Source organism: Mycteria americana, chromosome 5, assembly GCF_035582795.1.
Source record: "Mycteria americana isolate JAX WOST 10 ecotype Jacksonville Zoo and Gardens chromosome 5, USCA_MyAme_1.0, whole genome shotgun sequence".
Classification (NCBI taxonomy): domain Eukaryota; kingdom Metazoa; phylum Chordata; class Aves; order Ciconiiformes; family Ciconiidae; genus Mycteria; species Mycteria americana.
This window is the reverse complement of record NC_134369.1, coordinates 20,163,321-20,179,071: the sequence shown is the minus strand read 5'-3', so window position 1 is coordinate 20,179,071 and position 15,751 is coordinate 20,163,321. Positions and strand designations below refer to the sequence as shown.

At 40.4% G+C, this 15,751-nt stretch overlaps 1 protein-coding gene across 12 annotated transcripts in view; it reads left to right on the top strand.

The window, feature by feature from the left end:
• The window catches only part of TSPAN4 (tetraspanin 4), a 467,778-nt gene that overhangs the window by 408,661 nt on the left and 43,366 nt on the right, over nt 1-15,751 (top strand). For all 12 annotated transcript variants that reach the window (XM_075502392.1, XM_075502393.1, XM_075502395.1 and 9 more), the window contains one exon: nt 6,967-7,041. In XM_075502392.1, coding sequence (XP_075358507.1) covers nt 6,967-7,041 — 75 coding nt within the window. The remainder of the gene's footprint in view (nt 1-6,966; nt 7,042-15,751) is intronic.

The window sequence follows — 15,751 nt, the reverse complement described above, 5'->3', positions numbered from 1 at the left end:
AGAACAGGAAAATTACAAAGCATATTAAATTCAAGGAAAGTTTTTCATTTTCAGGTGGCTTGGTAAAGTGTGGTTGCTATAAAGTTCATTAAGTTCTTTTGACTTTAATGGAGCTCTGTGATTTTGTAGGCAAAGGTTTGACTTCATTTATTCAAAAAAGAGAGATACTGTTTACACCTTCAGTATTAAAGATAAGATGCTATCCCTGCAGAGAAGGTTATGTGCAGAATGTGATGTAATTTTTTTGTAGTATTTCTGTTCATATCAAATTAGAATCTAAAAATCAATAAAAAAATTTCTTTTTGGCAGATAGTTTAGGCCTAAAGCACAGTAACACAATCTGATAATCCTCCTTTTAACTCAAATATAAAGGACCTTCCCCTTTTGATCAGAACAAGCAGAGATATTTCAAATATGTGGAGAGCCTGCACTTTAATATGTGCCTTTGTTTTAAATCAGAATAAAAAGATAGATGTAATAATTGGGTAGTTATGGGCCATACCAAACCCCACATTCTCTTACATTTCTTGACACTGAGAAAGAATAACACCTTCCAGAATAAGATAAGGCTACATCTGGAGTGCTTAGCCCAGTTTGGGGCTCCCCAGCAGAAGAGACACATACATACCAGGGGAAGGAGTCCAATGGAGGGCCACCATGATGATTATGAGGCACATGATGTGCAAGGATAGACTGAGCGAGCTGCGTTTGTTCTGTCTTAAGAAATTAAAGCAAAGAGGAGATTTTATTCCTGTCTTCAACTACCTTACAGTAGACTGTAAAGAAAATACAGCTTTTGGAAGGATTCATAGGGATCAGACAAGAGGTAACAGACACAAGTTACAACAAGGGAAATTCCAATTAGAGATACAGAATATTTTTGTTATTATGAAGATGGTCAAGTATTGGAAAAAGGTGTCCCCTTAGAGATGCTCAGATGGTGACTGGACACAGCTCTGCACAGCTTCATCTAGTTGACTGTGCTGTTAGGGGTTGGACCAGATGATCTCCAGAGATCATTGCCAACTTGTACATTTCTGTGATTCTAAGAGACTCTGTCTTCTAGCAGCCAGAGCTGGACTATTCTTGAAGACCAAAGTTATATATGTACGTTAGGACCAGGGAGACAAATTAAAATCCCTCCCAGGCTATGAAGTTATAGTTCTCTTGGCAGACCAACAATTTTAGCCCAATGAATTCTCTGTAATTTCTTCTACCTGAGGTGCTTATTAATTAGAAAGTGAAATGTAATCCTGAAATTAAAGCTGATTAGTGAGGATTTGGTAATCCAGCCTAACTAAAAGGCAAAATACTTGACTGTATCAAACTTGCAGTTGATGTTACAGAGGAAAGGTTGCCTGTAAATGTTCTATTTTTTTTGTCTTCATCCTGGGAGCTGCTGCAGGCCAAGAGCAGTTAGCTTGCTGGAGAACTTTCAAGGAGCAACCTACCTGCTCATGTGTTTTACTTCATACTGTCTCTGTCAGAAAAGAAGCTAACTGTCCCCCTTGCAGACAGATTAACAGTATAGGCACTGTGTGAAGGCACACAGCACAGGCTGATTGTTGAAGTTATTTGTCCAGTTTCTTAGGTAGGGTATACTAATTTGTCGGCTGTTTGGTCTAAACAAATTATTTGCTAAGCCATGAACTTTAAAACTGTTTTGGAATGTGTCGCTATTCCAAAGAGACTGCTGGCTTTTGGGTCTTCCTACTACTATCTTACTGTTTATTGAAGAGGATTTGAATAATGCTTTGCAAGAAACTTCTGTCTCCTGTCATTAGCTAAGTTGAGAAGAGGGTCTGGCACACTGAGATCTTACTGTCTCCTTCTGAGCCAGACTCCCATCAAACTAAAAGCATTACTTCAGGGATCAGTCTAAACACAGCATTCTTGATCTTGCCATCAGTTATATCATGTTTAGTCTCATAGCAAAATGTTAGGAGACTAACAAGACAATCACAGATTGGTTTTCATTGTACTTGGTTGCTTTTGTCTTTGGGAGACTGTGAGAAGATCAGCTACTCCTGACATGGAGAGATGGGCAATTTGAGCAACAGGATAGAACTGTTGAGAAGATTTGGGAAGGAGAAGCAGTGAGGAAGCGGAAGACCTAATCCTGTGTATTAGTGTGTGATGCTCAGTCATCATGCAGAGAGGCAAGTGTCTGTAACATCTGAGAAACCAGAGAATCTTATTTGTTTGGGAAGAAAATATCATTAACTTGTTGCTCTGTGCCTTTGTGAGCTGTGATGGAGATGTGCTTTAAATGGTGTACACAGGGAACAGTTCTTGATTCTCCCACTGATACTAAGAGGCTGGATGAAGGGAACCGGAACTAGTGGGTCAAAAGCCTAGTACAGCTCCAATGGGGATGGAGTTGCAAGTTGGGACCTCTTCTCCTCTAATAGATTTTTCTCTCTCTGACATCAGGAGGGTAATGCATAGCTATGAGGTAGGTTTGATAGCAATTGCGTACTTCCTTTACTCCTTTAACAGAACCTGTGGGAAAGTCATGGGCTTTGTAGAATATGAAGGTAAGTGCTGAGAAACTGACCTTAGTTTTCTTAAGGGTTGGAAATCAGCAGTGGTAGCTAGACAGAAAGGCGTCACCTTACCTCCCTTCTCATCAAAACTTCTGTGGGGTTATTTCAGGTGTAATTTATGAAAAACTGTGCAGTAGGTACCTCTCCAGTGAACCTCTATGAGGTTGCATCCCACTATTTGACAAGTAGTGTGGTAAAGCATCTCTGTACAAGGTCAGATTAATCTATTTTTTTTTTTATGGAGTTTTACATTAATGCTTTGCTTTGGAATTGTTGTTTCTCCATGCATAAATCTTTATTATACCAACAGCCTGCAGCCCCAGTGAAGCAAAGCAAAACTCTTTTTTATTCTTCTCTGTATTTATCACCACAGTGAGAGAACTCATTTGAAAAGGAGCTGTGAGAGTTTCCAGCAGGTGTGGTGGGGGTTTGGGTGCTGTGAGCCTTCAGTGGGCTTGTTTCTCTCTTTTAAATTTGAATGCGATATGCCAGTTGGGCATCGTTCCCTTTGGGATGATCATGAGGATGGAACTGAAAGTGAACTTTTGTTGGAAGGTGCTATGGGAGTAGAGGAGCAGATTGTGCATGTGTCCATGTATGCACCATAGTCTGGTGGATCAGAAAATGTGGTGATGTGTGCAGGCTATGCTTTGCAGCCAGCTCAGTCTGAAGCCTTGATTTTTGCTTTCTGACACGGTTTGGGTTCAGGTGGGGTTCTTCTTTAGAGGGGGATGATAAATGTGTTGACATGTAAGTGCTTGTAGCTTTTACCAGGTGGTGAATTTGAAGCTTCTACCTTGAGGTTGACCTCACCTAATGTACCTTTGCAATAAAAGATGCAGTGCGTGTCTTTACTGTCTGCACAAAAGTGGGATTACTAATACGTGTTAGTTATCTGTGATATAACAGTGTACTTTTTGTCCATGAATGCAAATAGTAAGCAAGATAAAACTAGAGGTTTTATTTAAAAACAAAAATATTTTTCTATGGAGAAAAAGCATAATCCTACTTATCTAGGTTTTGACTTTCTGAACAGTGTACATTAATTTTGGTTCACTGTATGACTTCCAAAATCTGCAATGCATGAAACCCAATTCCCACCAGTAATAGCTTGGAGGATCCTCTGAGCCTGTGTAGGGAAAGACTTAGACATGGTACGTAACCATCACTGAGAGAACTTTTATTCTGAGATTTCCTAAATTTTGAGTGCTTGACGTCACAATTTTAGCATCTTTTACGATGGCAATGTCATACCTATTTCTCTAGTATGGACTGAAAAAGGCAGGAGCACCATCGTGGTCTCACCAGGAGATCCAGCCCACGGGCTTCTGCTGCTGGACACAGTGGCATAGCTGGCAACAGCAGCTGACTGCTCCGGTCCAAATAGAGTGGGGGGTTTTTTAGCAGCGTTGTATGACTTGGTGTTGCAGGGGAAAATACTCTCGAGTCATGAAATGTCACTTAATTTATTGCCAATTAAGATGAACTTTTAATTACTGATTCTGGTATTGAGAAATAATGACAAACAATTACACGCTTGAGAAAACACCTCAACTTCCCACCAGACACCTTTCCTCCCACCTTGCCAGTCTCCAGTCCCCTCCCTGCACATTATACTCAGTCATGGGGGTCATTGTGGGGTGCTTTCCTATTTCTGCCACTCTTTGTTTTCCACGGCTCCAGCATGGGGTCCTCCACAGGCCGCCATCCTCTCAAAGGCGTAGCTCCTCCTGGGTATCCACATGCGCAGGCGTCCCCTGCCGCTGCGCAGGCCTTGGCTTTTTCTCTGGTGTCTGGCTTTTTCTCTGGCTACTGCCAGTAGGTCCAGTTTCTCTAAAACTGGTAGCCAGATCGTATCCTAAACCAAACCATTCCCCATCTGCTGTTAAAAATGTTCTTCCTCGGGCTCCCCTTTCTCCTGCAGTCATTCCCTGGCTTCATCTGTACTGTCTCTGTGCTGGTGAGTGCAGAGAAGGGAGGAAAGCTTTCTTCAGAGCACAGGAAAAATAGGTCCCTGAATTTTACTCTGGCTCCTGGCCATACTCACCGTTCCAGGTCATGTCCTGGATGGGACTGGAGACCATTGGCTCTGAGGGGATGGCAGAAGGGCATTGCGCACGTGTGTGGGTGCCACAGGATCGGGGAAGATGCTCTGTGGAATGGTTTGCGAGTCATCTGGTCTCGCATGAGCTGTGGGAAGGATGTGAGTACACTTTTTGTGGTTGTAGACTTTGAAGGTTTTAGCTGCTGAGCCCTCTCATCTCTACTGGATGTGTGAAATGCAGTTTTTTGAAGGCAAATAACTTTCCTATAAAAATCCACTTATAGTTGGGTAAGACAAAAGGCCTTCGTTTCAGGCCACAACGTGCCTGAAATGAAGCCGCACTTTGTTTCAGGTCCCTGCTCTAAACACTGGAGCGTGAGAGGATTTCAAATTAAGCCACCAGAAATTTTACCTGGGCAGAATAACATACTTTGCCCTGCTTCATTCTTAGGAGTAGTTGAAGTGCTATTTTTTAAGTTCTTCCAAAAGCTTTTATTCTTTAGACAGAAACAAGCTCAGAATATATAAGCGTAGACAGTTAAGGTTTGGCAAAATTATAAGCTGACAAAATTTGGGTCCTGTGGTAGGAAATGCTGATCACTGTTTGTAGTGGGTACGAGTCCTTCCTTTGTTCTAGAAATTGCCTAATGTAATCCAGACTACGCCAGTGAATTTCACAGGGAGACAGTAGTGGTCGCACGCACATTTTGGAAAAGCCATGCTTTATGGATGAGCAAAAAAGTACCCCACAGCCAAATAAAATATAGCGAAGTGTCTGTGCATCTTTGCAAAATGCGATGTGCTTTGTCCTGTTTCGGTTAATGCTATGCAGTAGACTAAAATCGTAAATGTAAAAAATAAGCAAGCTGCACCAAGGCTGGTTTGCAAAGCCATATAGAAGGTCAGTGTTGGATGCTAATGATATGGAAATCAGCTTGGATCACAAGCATGAATGAGTTCTGTGATTCAAAACTGGGCAATAATAGGATCCAGTATTAGGGTCAGGCAGGTGTGAAGATACTAGTGATGAAGATTTGAAAATAAACTTTAAGACTCAAAGGGCAAAATGCAATGAGTTCTGTAGACAGTGTAATTGTACTAGTGGAGAAAGGTATTTTCCCCTTCTTGACCTTTTGCCCTCCATTCAGTCACAGAAATTCATAGGTTCAAAGGTTTGGTTTCGACTTACCAGGCAGTGAAGAAGCTCTGATAAGGCTTTGTAGCTATTAAACTTTCATAGGTTTGCAGCCTTGTGGTTGAAGCTAAAGAGACGGTAACTGGTTTTTTTTCTCTTGGGGATAGGATTTCAATTAAGTCAGTGCTGCTCAGTATTAGAATTCCAGCCTTGCAGGCTACTAAGTGTATAGAGTTTGTGTTATAGGGAGCAGGACCTTTGCCTGAGCCTAAAAAGTTTCCAAAATTGCGCTCTCTCCTTTACCCATCTTTACAGAACTCAGTTTCATTTAATGCTCTGATAGCACTTGTTCTGAGTTCATGCAACCACTGTGTTGACACTGCTGCAGACCTGTGCTGCAAACCTGTCCAGCATCTTAACAAAAAGCAGAGGATATGGTTTTTCGGAACTGTTTGGCATTGCCAACAGTTCCTCTTGCTGAAGTCGATCAGAGCTGAGGCCTTTAGAGAATCTACCTGAAATCCCTGTGTTAAAAGTTTTTTATCCACTCTTAGAGCTTTTGACTACTGGGTTTTAGTCCGTTCCATGGCTGGAAAAGAGGTGGACCGACTTGCTTTGATGTCTTCAGGACAAATCAGTCCCTTTCAGTTGAAACCCGTGGGTGATTTGTGTAGCTACGTGAAACTGCTTGTAAAGCTAACCTGGTATACAAGCTTTTTGGTGTGACTTTCACTTCTCCCACAATTCCCCTTGAAAGGAACTATGACTTTATGGTTTATGGACCAGGCTACCTTCTCTTGCAATGGGAAGTCTAAGCTGTGGATTTCACTGATACCTTGTTAATTGGAAAGATCTGATGGGGAAAAAAAATAAAGAAAACCTAGCCTGGGGAGAGTCCTCAAGGGTTACTGTCAGATAGAGCACTGGCCTGGTAGGGAGGCAGACCTTTGTGGGGTTTTATGCTGTTCTACTAAAATCAGTAATATAAATGAGCCATACGTATGCCTGGATATTGCTGTGTTTCCTGACTAGTCCTTTACTTGCTTTTTCACTTGCTGCGTGTTGCATGCCTTCTGTTCTGCTGTAACACAGCAGCTTTGCATCTCGCTACCTGTATGACTCCCACTCCCCATTCTGCATGATCTGCTGAATGTACTTATTGTGCATCCCAAAAAAGCTGAAATAGATGTTGATGGGTTTTGCGTTTTGTTTTTTTCCCCTGTCCCTTCTTCTCTTGACAGTTTTTTATCATGCTGTTAATTATATTTCTGTTGGAGCTCACTGTTGTGATTCTGTTCTTCGTCTACACTGACAAGGTAAGTCAGATTCCTCATTTTTCTTTCCCCTTCAGCAAATTTTTATGCCCCTTTTCCCTATAAATAAATCATGAAGCACTTGGCTTGGTATGCACATCATGCTTCTGTCTTCCTTGAGACACCACTCTCAGAAGGAGCTCTCTCAGAATGCATAAACAGCCTTGCAGGACTGGGCTCTCTTGCTTGCTCATGTGTACGACTCAAGGTCACAGATATTGCCAAGTGCATCTGCCATTTAAAAAAAAAAAACAAACACCAAAAACCTCCACAAAAAAAAGCAAAGAACCCAACGAGCCTTACAAGTAGGAAGAGACACCCATCAGAATGAATAGGATTTTAAAAAAATGTTTACAATTTAAGAGCCACATTGATGTTGTTACAAAGGAGGTGTCCTTAGCACAGGCAAAGGCACACAATTCATTATTTTTCCAAGCTGCTCCTTGCAGTGCATGTGTACTTAGATTCTAGTGGAAAGTCAAGGTAAATGTATAAAAGTTTAACAAACAAAGCTTTTGTTTGTGGTTTCAAATTTTACTTAGGTTTGACCTTTGTTCCTATGCTTACTTGGTATTTCTGTTGTAAGGGCAAGATTGCCTATCTGAATTATCCTTATATATTCCTTATATATCCTTATATATTATCCTTATATATAATTATCCTTAAAATAATTTTTCTAAAAAAAAAAAAAAATCTTACATGAATAAACGCAAAACAAGGGCATAATTGTGCATAACCTGGCTGTTCAATCAAAATTGTCAAACAAAGTCTCTTACAACTGAAGACTAAGGGAGCTTGAAAACACAGGGTAGGTGGTAAAATTTTGCCATGAATTAACAGTCATCAGGTACATAACCAACAAACAGCTTCTTCTGGAATGGAAAGACAAAATATCAAAAAATAAATAAAAATTAAAAATAACTACACAAAATATCAAAATGAAATGAAGATTAACAGTAGACCTAGTTATATTCAGTATGTTTAGCAATAACCTGGACAAGGAGTGGATAAGACATCAACATTACTTTCTAGAAAGGCTCTGAATTAATTAATGAACACTGTGAGTGATTGTCAGGTGCACTTCTGAAGGACTGACAAGAGCTAGGTTGCTGGATGGTATACTGTAGATGGAACATGGAATTAACTTGCAAGGTAATTAAAGTAGAAGGGGCAATTTTAAATTACTTGTATGCATTATTGGATTCTGAATTACTTGTAACGTCGTGGGAGAAAGATCTACACGTCATACATGACATCTTAGTAAAGGCATCTACTTAATATGCAATGGGCCTCCAAAACCCAAATACAACACTTAGCATGTATTTAGAAAAGGAATCAGTTAGAAAATATTATCATGTCATTGTGTAAATTGATGGACTTGCCTCACTGTGCATTAATATTGAGTTTTGGTTACTTCATTTCAGTGAAGGATAACAGAAACAATTAGAAGCACTAGAAAGGTAGGAGAGAGCAGTCATGAAGAGGCATTATGGAGACTACCCTGATTCAGTTTGGGAAAGGAAAGAGATCCTCTGCTTAAGAGATCTTAAGAAGAGAAATGATAGCAGTTTCTAAAATAATAACATAGTCAAGACCTGTCCTGAACACAGAAGAAATTCTTGAAAACGCTAAGAAGTAGGTTTAAAAGATAAATGTTTCTTATGCTCCACGTCACCATCTTGTAGAATTCCCTGTTGTTGGCTGTTGTTGAGGCTGATAGTTTGATAAATGTGTGGGTATGAAAGAAAGAAAAAAACCAATGAAACATTTTTATTCATAAAGCAATCAGCGCTGTTATGTTGACAAGTGTGTCACAGAGAATGTTGGTCCTCACTCTTCAGAGGTAAAAATAGTGAAAAAGTGTCAGGAAGGATCCCCTCCCTCCTTCAGCCTGTTGGTTTGCAGTGGTTTTAATTTGTTCTTAATAAAGAGGTCAGGAAATTTAACTTTCCTCTGAGTCACATACTGTAGTTTGATACAGGAGGTACACTACAGTTGTCTGTGAGATCAAAGCAGAGTCTAAAATATGGGCTCCAGTTCAAGTGCAGTTTTACTGAGTTAAGAAATTGCTGTAGTCTGTGTATTGTGGATGATCAAATTTGAGGATCTTAATGTTCCTGTATGACTTTGAATCCATGGTCTTATACTGAGGAAATCAATAGTTTGTTTCTGTGTTACACTTACAATCCTGCCTACAGAAAGTAAAACAGCAGCAGCCTAAAACTAGTATTTTCGTACAGCATGCGTAGAATTTGTGTGCTGGCTTTCCTGATGTGAAGAACAGTATTGCCACGTGTACTGGTATGGGGAAGTAGCTAACTCAGTCAAGTTCACCACAGTAATTCAGTTGATGCAGTTCCTTGGAAAAATCAGTAAAAGAACAATCTACACTAACACTTGTACAGCAGAAGAAAGTAATGTTAATTTTGTGTACAAAAGCAGAAAAGGACTCTGCAGATTAAGACTTCGAGGGCTCCTGTATAATTCATTCATATTTATATATTTTTATATATATATATATATATAAAAATATATATATATATATAAAATCAGCAATTTTTTTAAGTACCTGGTAGCCTTCTGTTAATTAGGAGTGTACGTATATGTAAATTCTTCCCAGGATAAAATGGGGGCCAATTGTTATTTTCTGTTTCTGGCTTAAGAAGAGGTTGAATAATGGATTCCCTGGCAATTTTCACTTACTCCTACTTTGTCAAGTGGAAGGACTTTGGAGTGGATACTTTGTCCCTTGCTACAGAGTTTAATCAATACTCTCTTTCTGTGAAGCAGGGCAGCGTTATTACCCTATGTAGGTGGAGAGGCAGGAGCTGAGAGCTGTCCAAGACTCTGCCGGCAGCTGTGGCCGATTCTGAATTTAGAGCTCTTGATGTTTTGGCTGACAGCAAGGGATTGGAGAGACTGAGCTGTGCTGATGGCAGGGCTGGGTATTGCAGCTGACTTAATAGCACTTGTCCAGTGAATGATGTCTGGTTTGTTCCTTCTGCTGTAGAATAGGCACGGTAGCAAGCTGGTGCTTGCACCGCAGCATCAGCCACAGGGTGCGTGTGCATCCAGTCGCATGTGGACACAATGTGTGGGTTCTTGAGCTGCAAAGCAGTCTCTCTGTATCTATTGCTGGGGCTGTTGCTTTAGTAGTGTGTTAATTATTAAAAAGCATCAAGACAAAAGTTCTTTACAGCCATTAACAGATAGGTTTTTGGCATAGCGCTTTTATTCTTTTGCTGTGGAAGAGCGTGTAGCTGTGGAGGTAGACAGGACAGGCTGCTGGGACTCAAGGCAGCCTAGACTGACCCATTCTCATTCATCAGCTTGGGAGAAGCCCCAAAATTGCCTCTGCCTCTTGTTCTAGTGACTTGGCAGCAGCATCTCTGAGCTTTTAAGCAGCCAACTTGCTCCCATGCCCTAGAATGTAATCTTCCCTTTTCTTGATGGAGAAATGTTTGTCTTGATCTCATGAGATAAATGCTGCCCTAGACTTTACAACTCTTTCTCTCAACTGGCTATGCGGTCTGATGTAAAGAGAGAGGGGCTTGGAGAAAGATCAGGAATACATAGTATAGAAAGGAAAAGGGGTAATGCCTTGCTTCTTGGAGCTGCACTGTGGATCTCTTTGGCAGGGCCTGAGCTCACACCTTGCTCACTATTCGCCCAGCTGGCCCGGCTGGTTACATTGCAAAATATGAATTTGTTGAGTTCTGCAGAAGTGAAATGTGGGCTGTGTGGGAATAGGATGAGGAAATGCACGGGATGGTTGTCAGGAAAAATATATAGCACTTTTATTTTGTCTTGGCTGTTCCCAAACCAGCAGAGTGATTGGTTCATAGGCTGTCTTCAGCTCAAAGTGGGCACTTGAGGGACTTGGGAGCTCCTGTTGGTGTTTGTGCATGTTCATATGCAAGTTCCCAAAGTGCAGCTTTTTATTTTTTTGAGGGCAGAAATATCAGCCCAAGAGATGTGGGTATTGAGTGGAGTTTGTGTGATTATGAGAACTAAGGCAGGTTGTTATCACTCTAAGCGCGCTATTTTTTCAGGCTAAATTTATGCCCCCATTTGAAGCAGTCCAAACTCCAATGACATTGCTAGAGTCATGTGAATGGCCACCCATCTATAGCTTGAATATTCTCTTTAATATGTTTTATTTTCATTCCATTAATGCAGAGCAGCATTTGACATTTTTATAAGTTGATCATTTCTATGTAAGGCTCTATATGTATTTATAAGAGATCCATGGAGTACTGATAGGGTTAACCTTAATTTTATTGTGATAAAGAGAAAGCAGCAGGGCCCTATCCTGTCAGAGGCTGGATACTCCTTATATTTCTCAACACTAGATTAGACCCTATTAGAATATAAATTATGCTAATAAAATGCATAGTCTTGTACCAGTTCTAACTTGTATAATCCTTCTGGTTTTAGCATCTGTATTTATTTTTACTGTGATGATTCTCCTGGAGGCACAGAGAAATAAGGCCATATTTACTTTTTTGCAGCTGTAATACATGATTTTTTTCAGTAGGTTGGTTTGTTCAGATGTCTGCATTTTTTCTGATTTAGGGGCAGAGCTATGGTGCCGCTATTTAATGCCCACAAATGGAAGAACATAACTAAACCACTATAACGTACTTTTTTTTTCACTTTTCTTTTTGAAATGTCAAACTGAGTAACATAAGCCAGTTTAAGGAACAAAAGCACTGAAGGATCACTGGCTACGATATTTGATTATGGGAGCAGTTACTGCTATTGGCAACTCAAAGTTAAGACCAGAATTTTCAATAAAGATTAGGCCATTAACTCACTTGGGGTCCCTGTGAAAATTACAGCCTAAATTCCATGCCTGCTTAGCTGTGTTGAAAATGGCCCACATAATGGTAGAGGATTGAAAAATAATGGCTACTTCTGTTTTTCATGAGATGTGTGAAAATGCTCTTGTTTTCCGTGTCGCAGTAAATTGTAATGAGTTCCTCTCTAGCTTTTACTGCTAGCTTATAAAAAATATGGTCTGTAGATTGATGCATTTCTTGCTTTGTTTCTCAAAACATTTTACAAATTATTGTAATTTCTGATTGATATTTTGCCTGGTCCCATACAGATTATAGACAGCAGACTGGAATGTAGTGGGTATGATTTCAAGTATAACTCAGTCCTCACAACCTCTTTCACATTTGGCTTTAAAGACAAAGTGGAAAAATGGAATCTTTTCCACCTTCTGCACTCATGAGCAGTTGCTCACAGAAATTATCTGATGGTGCTGAGCCACTCTCCAATATGAGGAAAGGGTTCACAATCAAACTGAAGAAGTTACTCATACAGAAACCTACTGCAGAAACTGTTCCAACCTACTGCATAAACTGTTGTTCTCATTGAGCTTCTGTCCAGAAAGCTTAAAAGTTTTCCATGTTTGTCTTTAACAGAGCTTCAGCAGAGCAGGATGTCTGCTCAGGTAACAAAATGCCTCGTGTTCCTAGTCAAACTAGCATGAAGGGCTGTCCAAGGCGCACACAGTGAAGATGTTAATCTTTTTGAAAATGGAGAAATGGAGGCTAAAGTGAAGGGACAAGATCATCCAAATTGTATTCAGTTTACAGATGGTCTTAAGTGATTGGAAAACAACAGGCTTTGGAAAGTCCTGCAAAACTGGCAGGGTGGTCACTCTGTACCGCCCTTCAGTCAGATGGCCTGCCTTTTCTACCAGTGTTTCTTCATCAGCATTTGACTTTGCCTACACCGTCCCATTGTCGCATGTTTTAAAACTTCTTACAGTTGAAACTTTTGAGTGGTGGTAGACATGTTGGGTCCCTGTATCCTCCTTTGTCACAGTGAACATAGCTGTTCCTGCTGCTGTGCAAGGCTGGGAGAATTTCAGAAGAATATCTATGTGGGTAGTAACTGCATTTGTTGGTTATGCAGAAGGCTCTCAAGAGGACAAGGCCATTTTTAACTCTCTGTGGTATTTCTGTGGGGTTGTGCTGCATTAACATAACATGCTTCAGAGTGTGCAATTCCTGGTATGTGTATGCAATGGTTTCTGAGCAGCCTGTGTGTTAATGCTTTATTTTTCAGTTAGAGCTCCATTTGTTGTTTTTTTTTAATAGAGCTTTCCACACACTGAGCAGTTCCTGGCATGTAGCATCTCTCTGGCAGTGTTCTGGCGTTATGGTTTTGCTTAAGTGCTGACATAGCTAAAAGCTATCCTCAGATAAACAGGAGTAGCACTGCAGGTGGATGTGGAGGAATCTATAGATTTTCTCCTGGATTGCGATGCACTGCAATTATTGCTCTGTGAGGGTGATGCGTTAGCCCTGGTCAAATCTTTTATTTCTCTAATGCAAAATAATTGGATGTAAATGGTCATATAAAATAAGAAAAGACGGAAGTGTCTCTGTGGTTTATTTTACTTGGTAATAAGCTTAATTTTAACTAGTTTATTAGCATTTCAGGACTGGTGTCACACAGTAGGGAGTTGCAGAAATTTCATCAAAAGAATTTAATTATAACCAATTCGTTTTGGCTTCTTTTCAGCAAAGCATTCAGGCATAGGTTTAAATCTGTCCCTATTCAGCAGATAACTTAAGTGCATGCTTAAATCCATGTGACTGACTTAATCATATACTGAAGTCTTGTCAAAGTTGAAATGCACCTTTTGCGTCTTTCCTTTAAAAGAGATATTGCTAGGGAAATGCTAATGACAGCGAAAAATTCTGGAGATTGTAAAGATGCATCACATCTGTCACTCCATAGGGAATTTAGTGAAAAATAATGAATGTTTGCTTTAAAGCATTATTGGTTATCTTCTTCTCTTTGTTTGAACAGCTTTCCATTTAGTATCTTGAACTCTAACACATCACTTCAACCTTTTTTAGGCAGGAGGAGGTAAGGGGGATGGAATTTATTTGCCTGTCTTGCTGAAAAAAAGCAAACACACCAAAGGAAATCCCGATAGTTTCACTAATTCATTTGTCAAAGGAGGATTTCATTGAAAGTGCACCTCCAAAATGCTATTAACAGGTTTGTTGAAGGATAGCAAAGTATTGGTGAAAAGAATTAAGTGCATGCTCAGAAATATGTGTTATTTAGGAACGATAACTGCAGATAAAATGCATTACGCCCTCCCCACTGGGAACTCTTGATCAATGGTTGATCAAGGCCTAATTGATTCCTTGAATAAAGTGTTACCAGGGGAATGGGTACAGGGAAGGGAAAATCAAACTTTCCTAAATTAAGCTCCATGCCTAACACAAATACTCTTTGTAAAGATTAGATAATGCAGTAGTCTGTCAGCTCTTTATGCCATGTATCTCCCTATTTTGGCTGAGTTCAGAAATGAAGATGAATATAGGTGTCTCATCCTACTCAGTATGGATTTTTGTTCATATTGCAATGAGTACAGTATTTTTCATATTGTCCTGCTGCACAGTCTGGAATAGTGCTTTTTCTCAGGAGAAATCCAGTTCCGACATCCAACCTGGCTGACTGGGAGGTTAATTCCCAGAGCTGTATAGATGAATCAAACACAGCTGCTGCTGCCGTTATGCCTGGCTTAAAGCCAGCCAGATTGTCCTGGGTTTGGCTGGGATAGAGTTAATTTTCTTCCTAGTAGCTGGTATAGTGCTGTGTTTTGGATTTTAGTATGAGAATAATATTGATAACACACTGATGTTTTGGTTGTTGCTAAGTGGTGTTTACACTGGTCAAGGACTTTTTCACCTTCCCATGCTCTGCCAGGTGCACAAGAAACTGGGAGGGGACACAGCCAGGATAGTTGATCCAAACTGGCCAAAGGGCTATTCCATACCATATGACGTCATGCCCAGTATATAAACTGGGGGGAGTTGGCTGGGGGGTAGCGGTTGCTGCTCGGGGACTGGCTGGGCGTCGGTCGGCAGGCGGTGAGCAGTTGTATCACTTTTTTTTTCCTCCCTTGGGTTTTGTTCCTCTCTCTCTCTCCTGTTGTTTTCCTTCTCATTACAATTCATTATTATTATTACTATTATTTTGTTCCAATTATTAAACTGTTCTTATCTCAACCCATGAGTTTTCTTACTTTTGCTCTTCCGATTCTCTCCCCATCCCACCGGGGGGGAGTGAGCGAGCAGCTGCGTGGTGCTCAGTTGCCGGCTGGGGCTAAACCACGACACAGATCTATCTTTTATTTCCTGACATGACTAAATTCATCTGAGGGTCTCCTGATAAATATTTGGCAATGGATCGGTTAGCCTACAACAGAAAGAGATGTATCTGGGCTTCCTTCTTGCTGGTTTGTAATCCCTAATTAGAGGTTAACTCATAATCTCAGGAGCATGTCAGAGTATATCTTTGTTGTGCAAGCACTTTTACCAGCCTCTGTGAAGGAGAACTCTAGAATACAGTAATGGTGGTTATTAAATACATTGCACAACTGCATGCTTTTTGTCCAGGCATCTTAAAGCACGTTACAAGTGGTGAGTAAGTAGTTCAGCTCTGCTTTTACTGACTAGGAGACGTGATGTTGAAGGCTAAATCCTGAAGGTGCAGTGTCTCCTGGGAAATACTTAGTGTTCTCATGTCTGAATGAATGTAATGGGACCTTACTATTCTAGAGGATGAGTTTTTACGTGATTCATCTGTGGTCAAATAACAAGCCATTTCAACATGCTGTTGAAATGCTGATATTCAGTACTGATAGAAATGCTGATATTCAGTGCTGACAGAAATC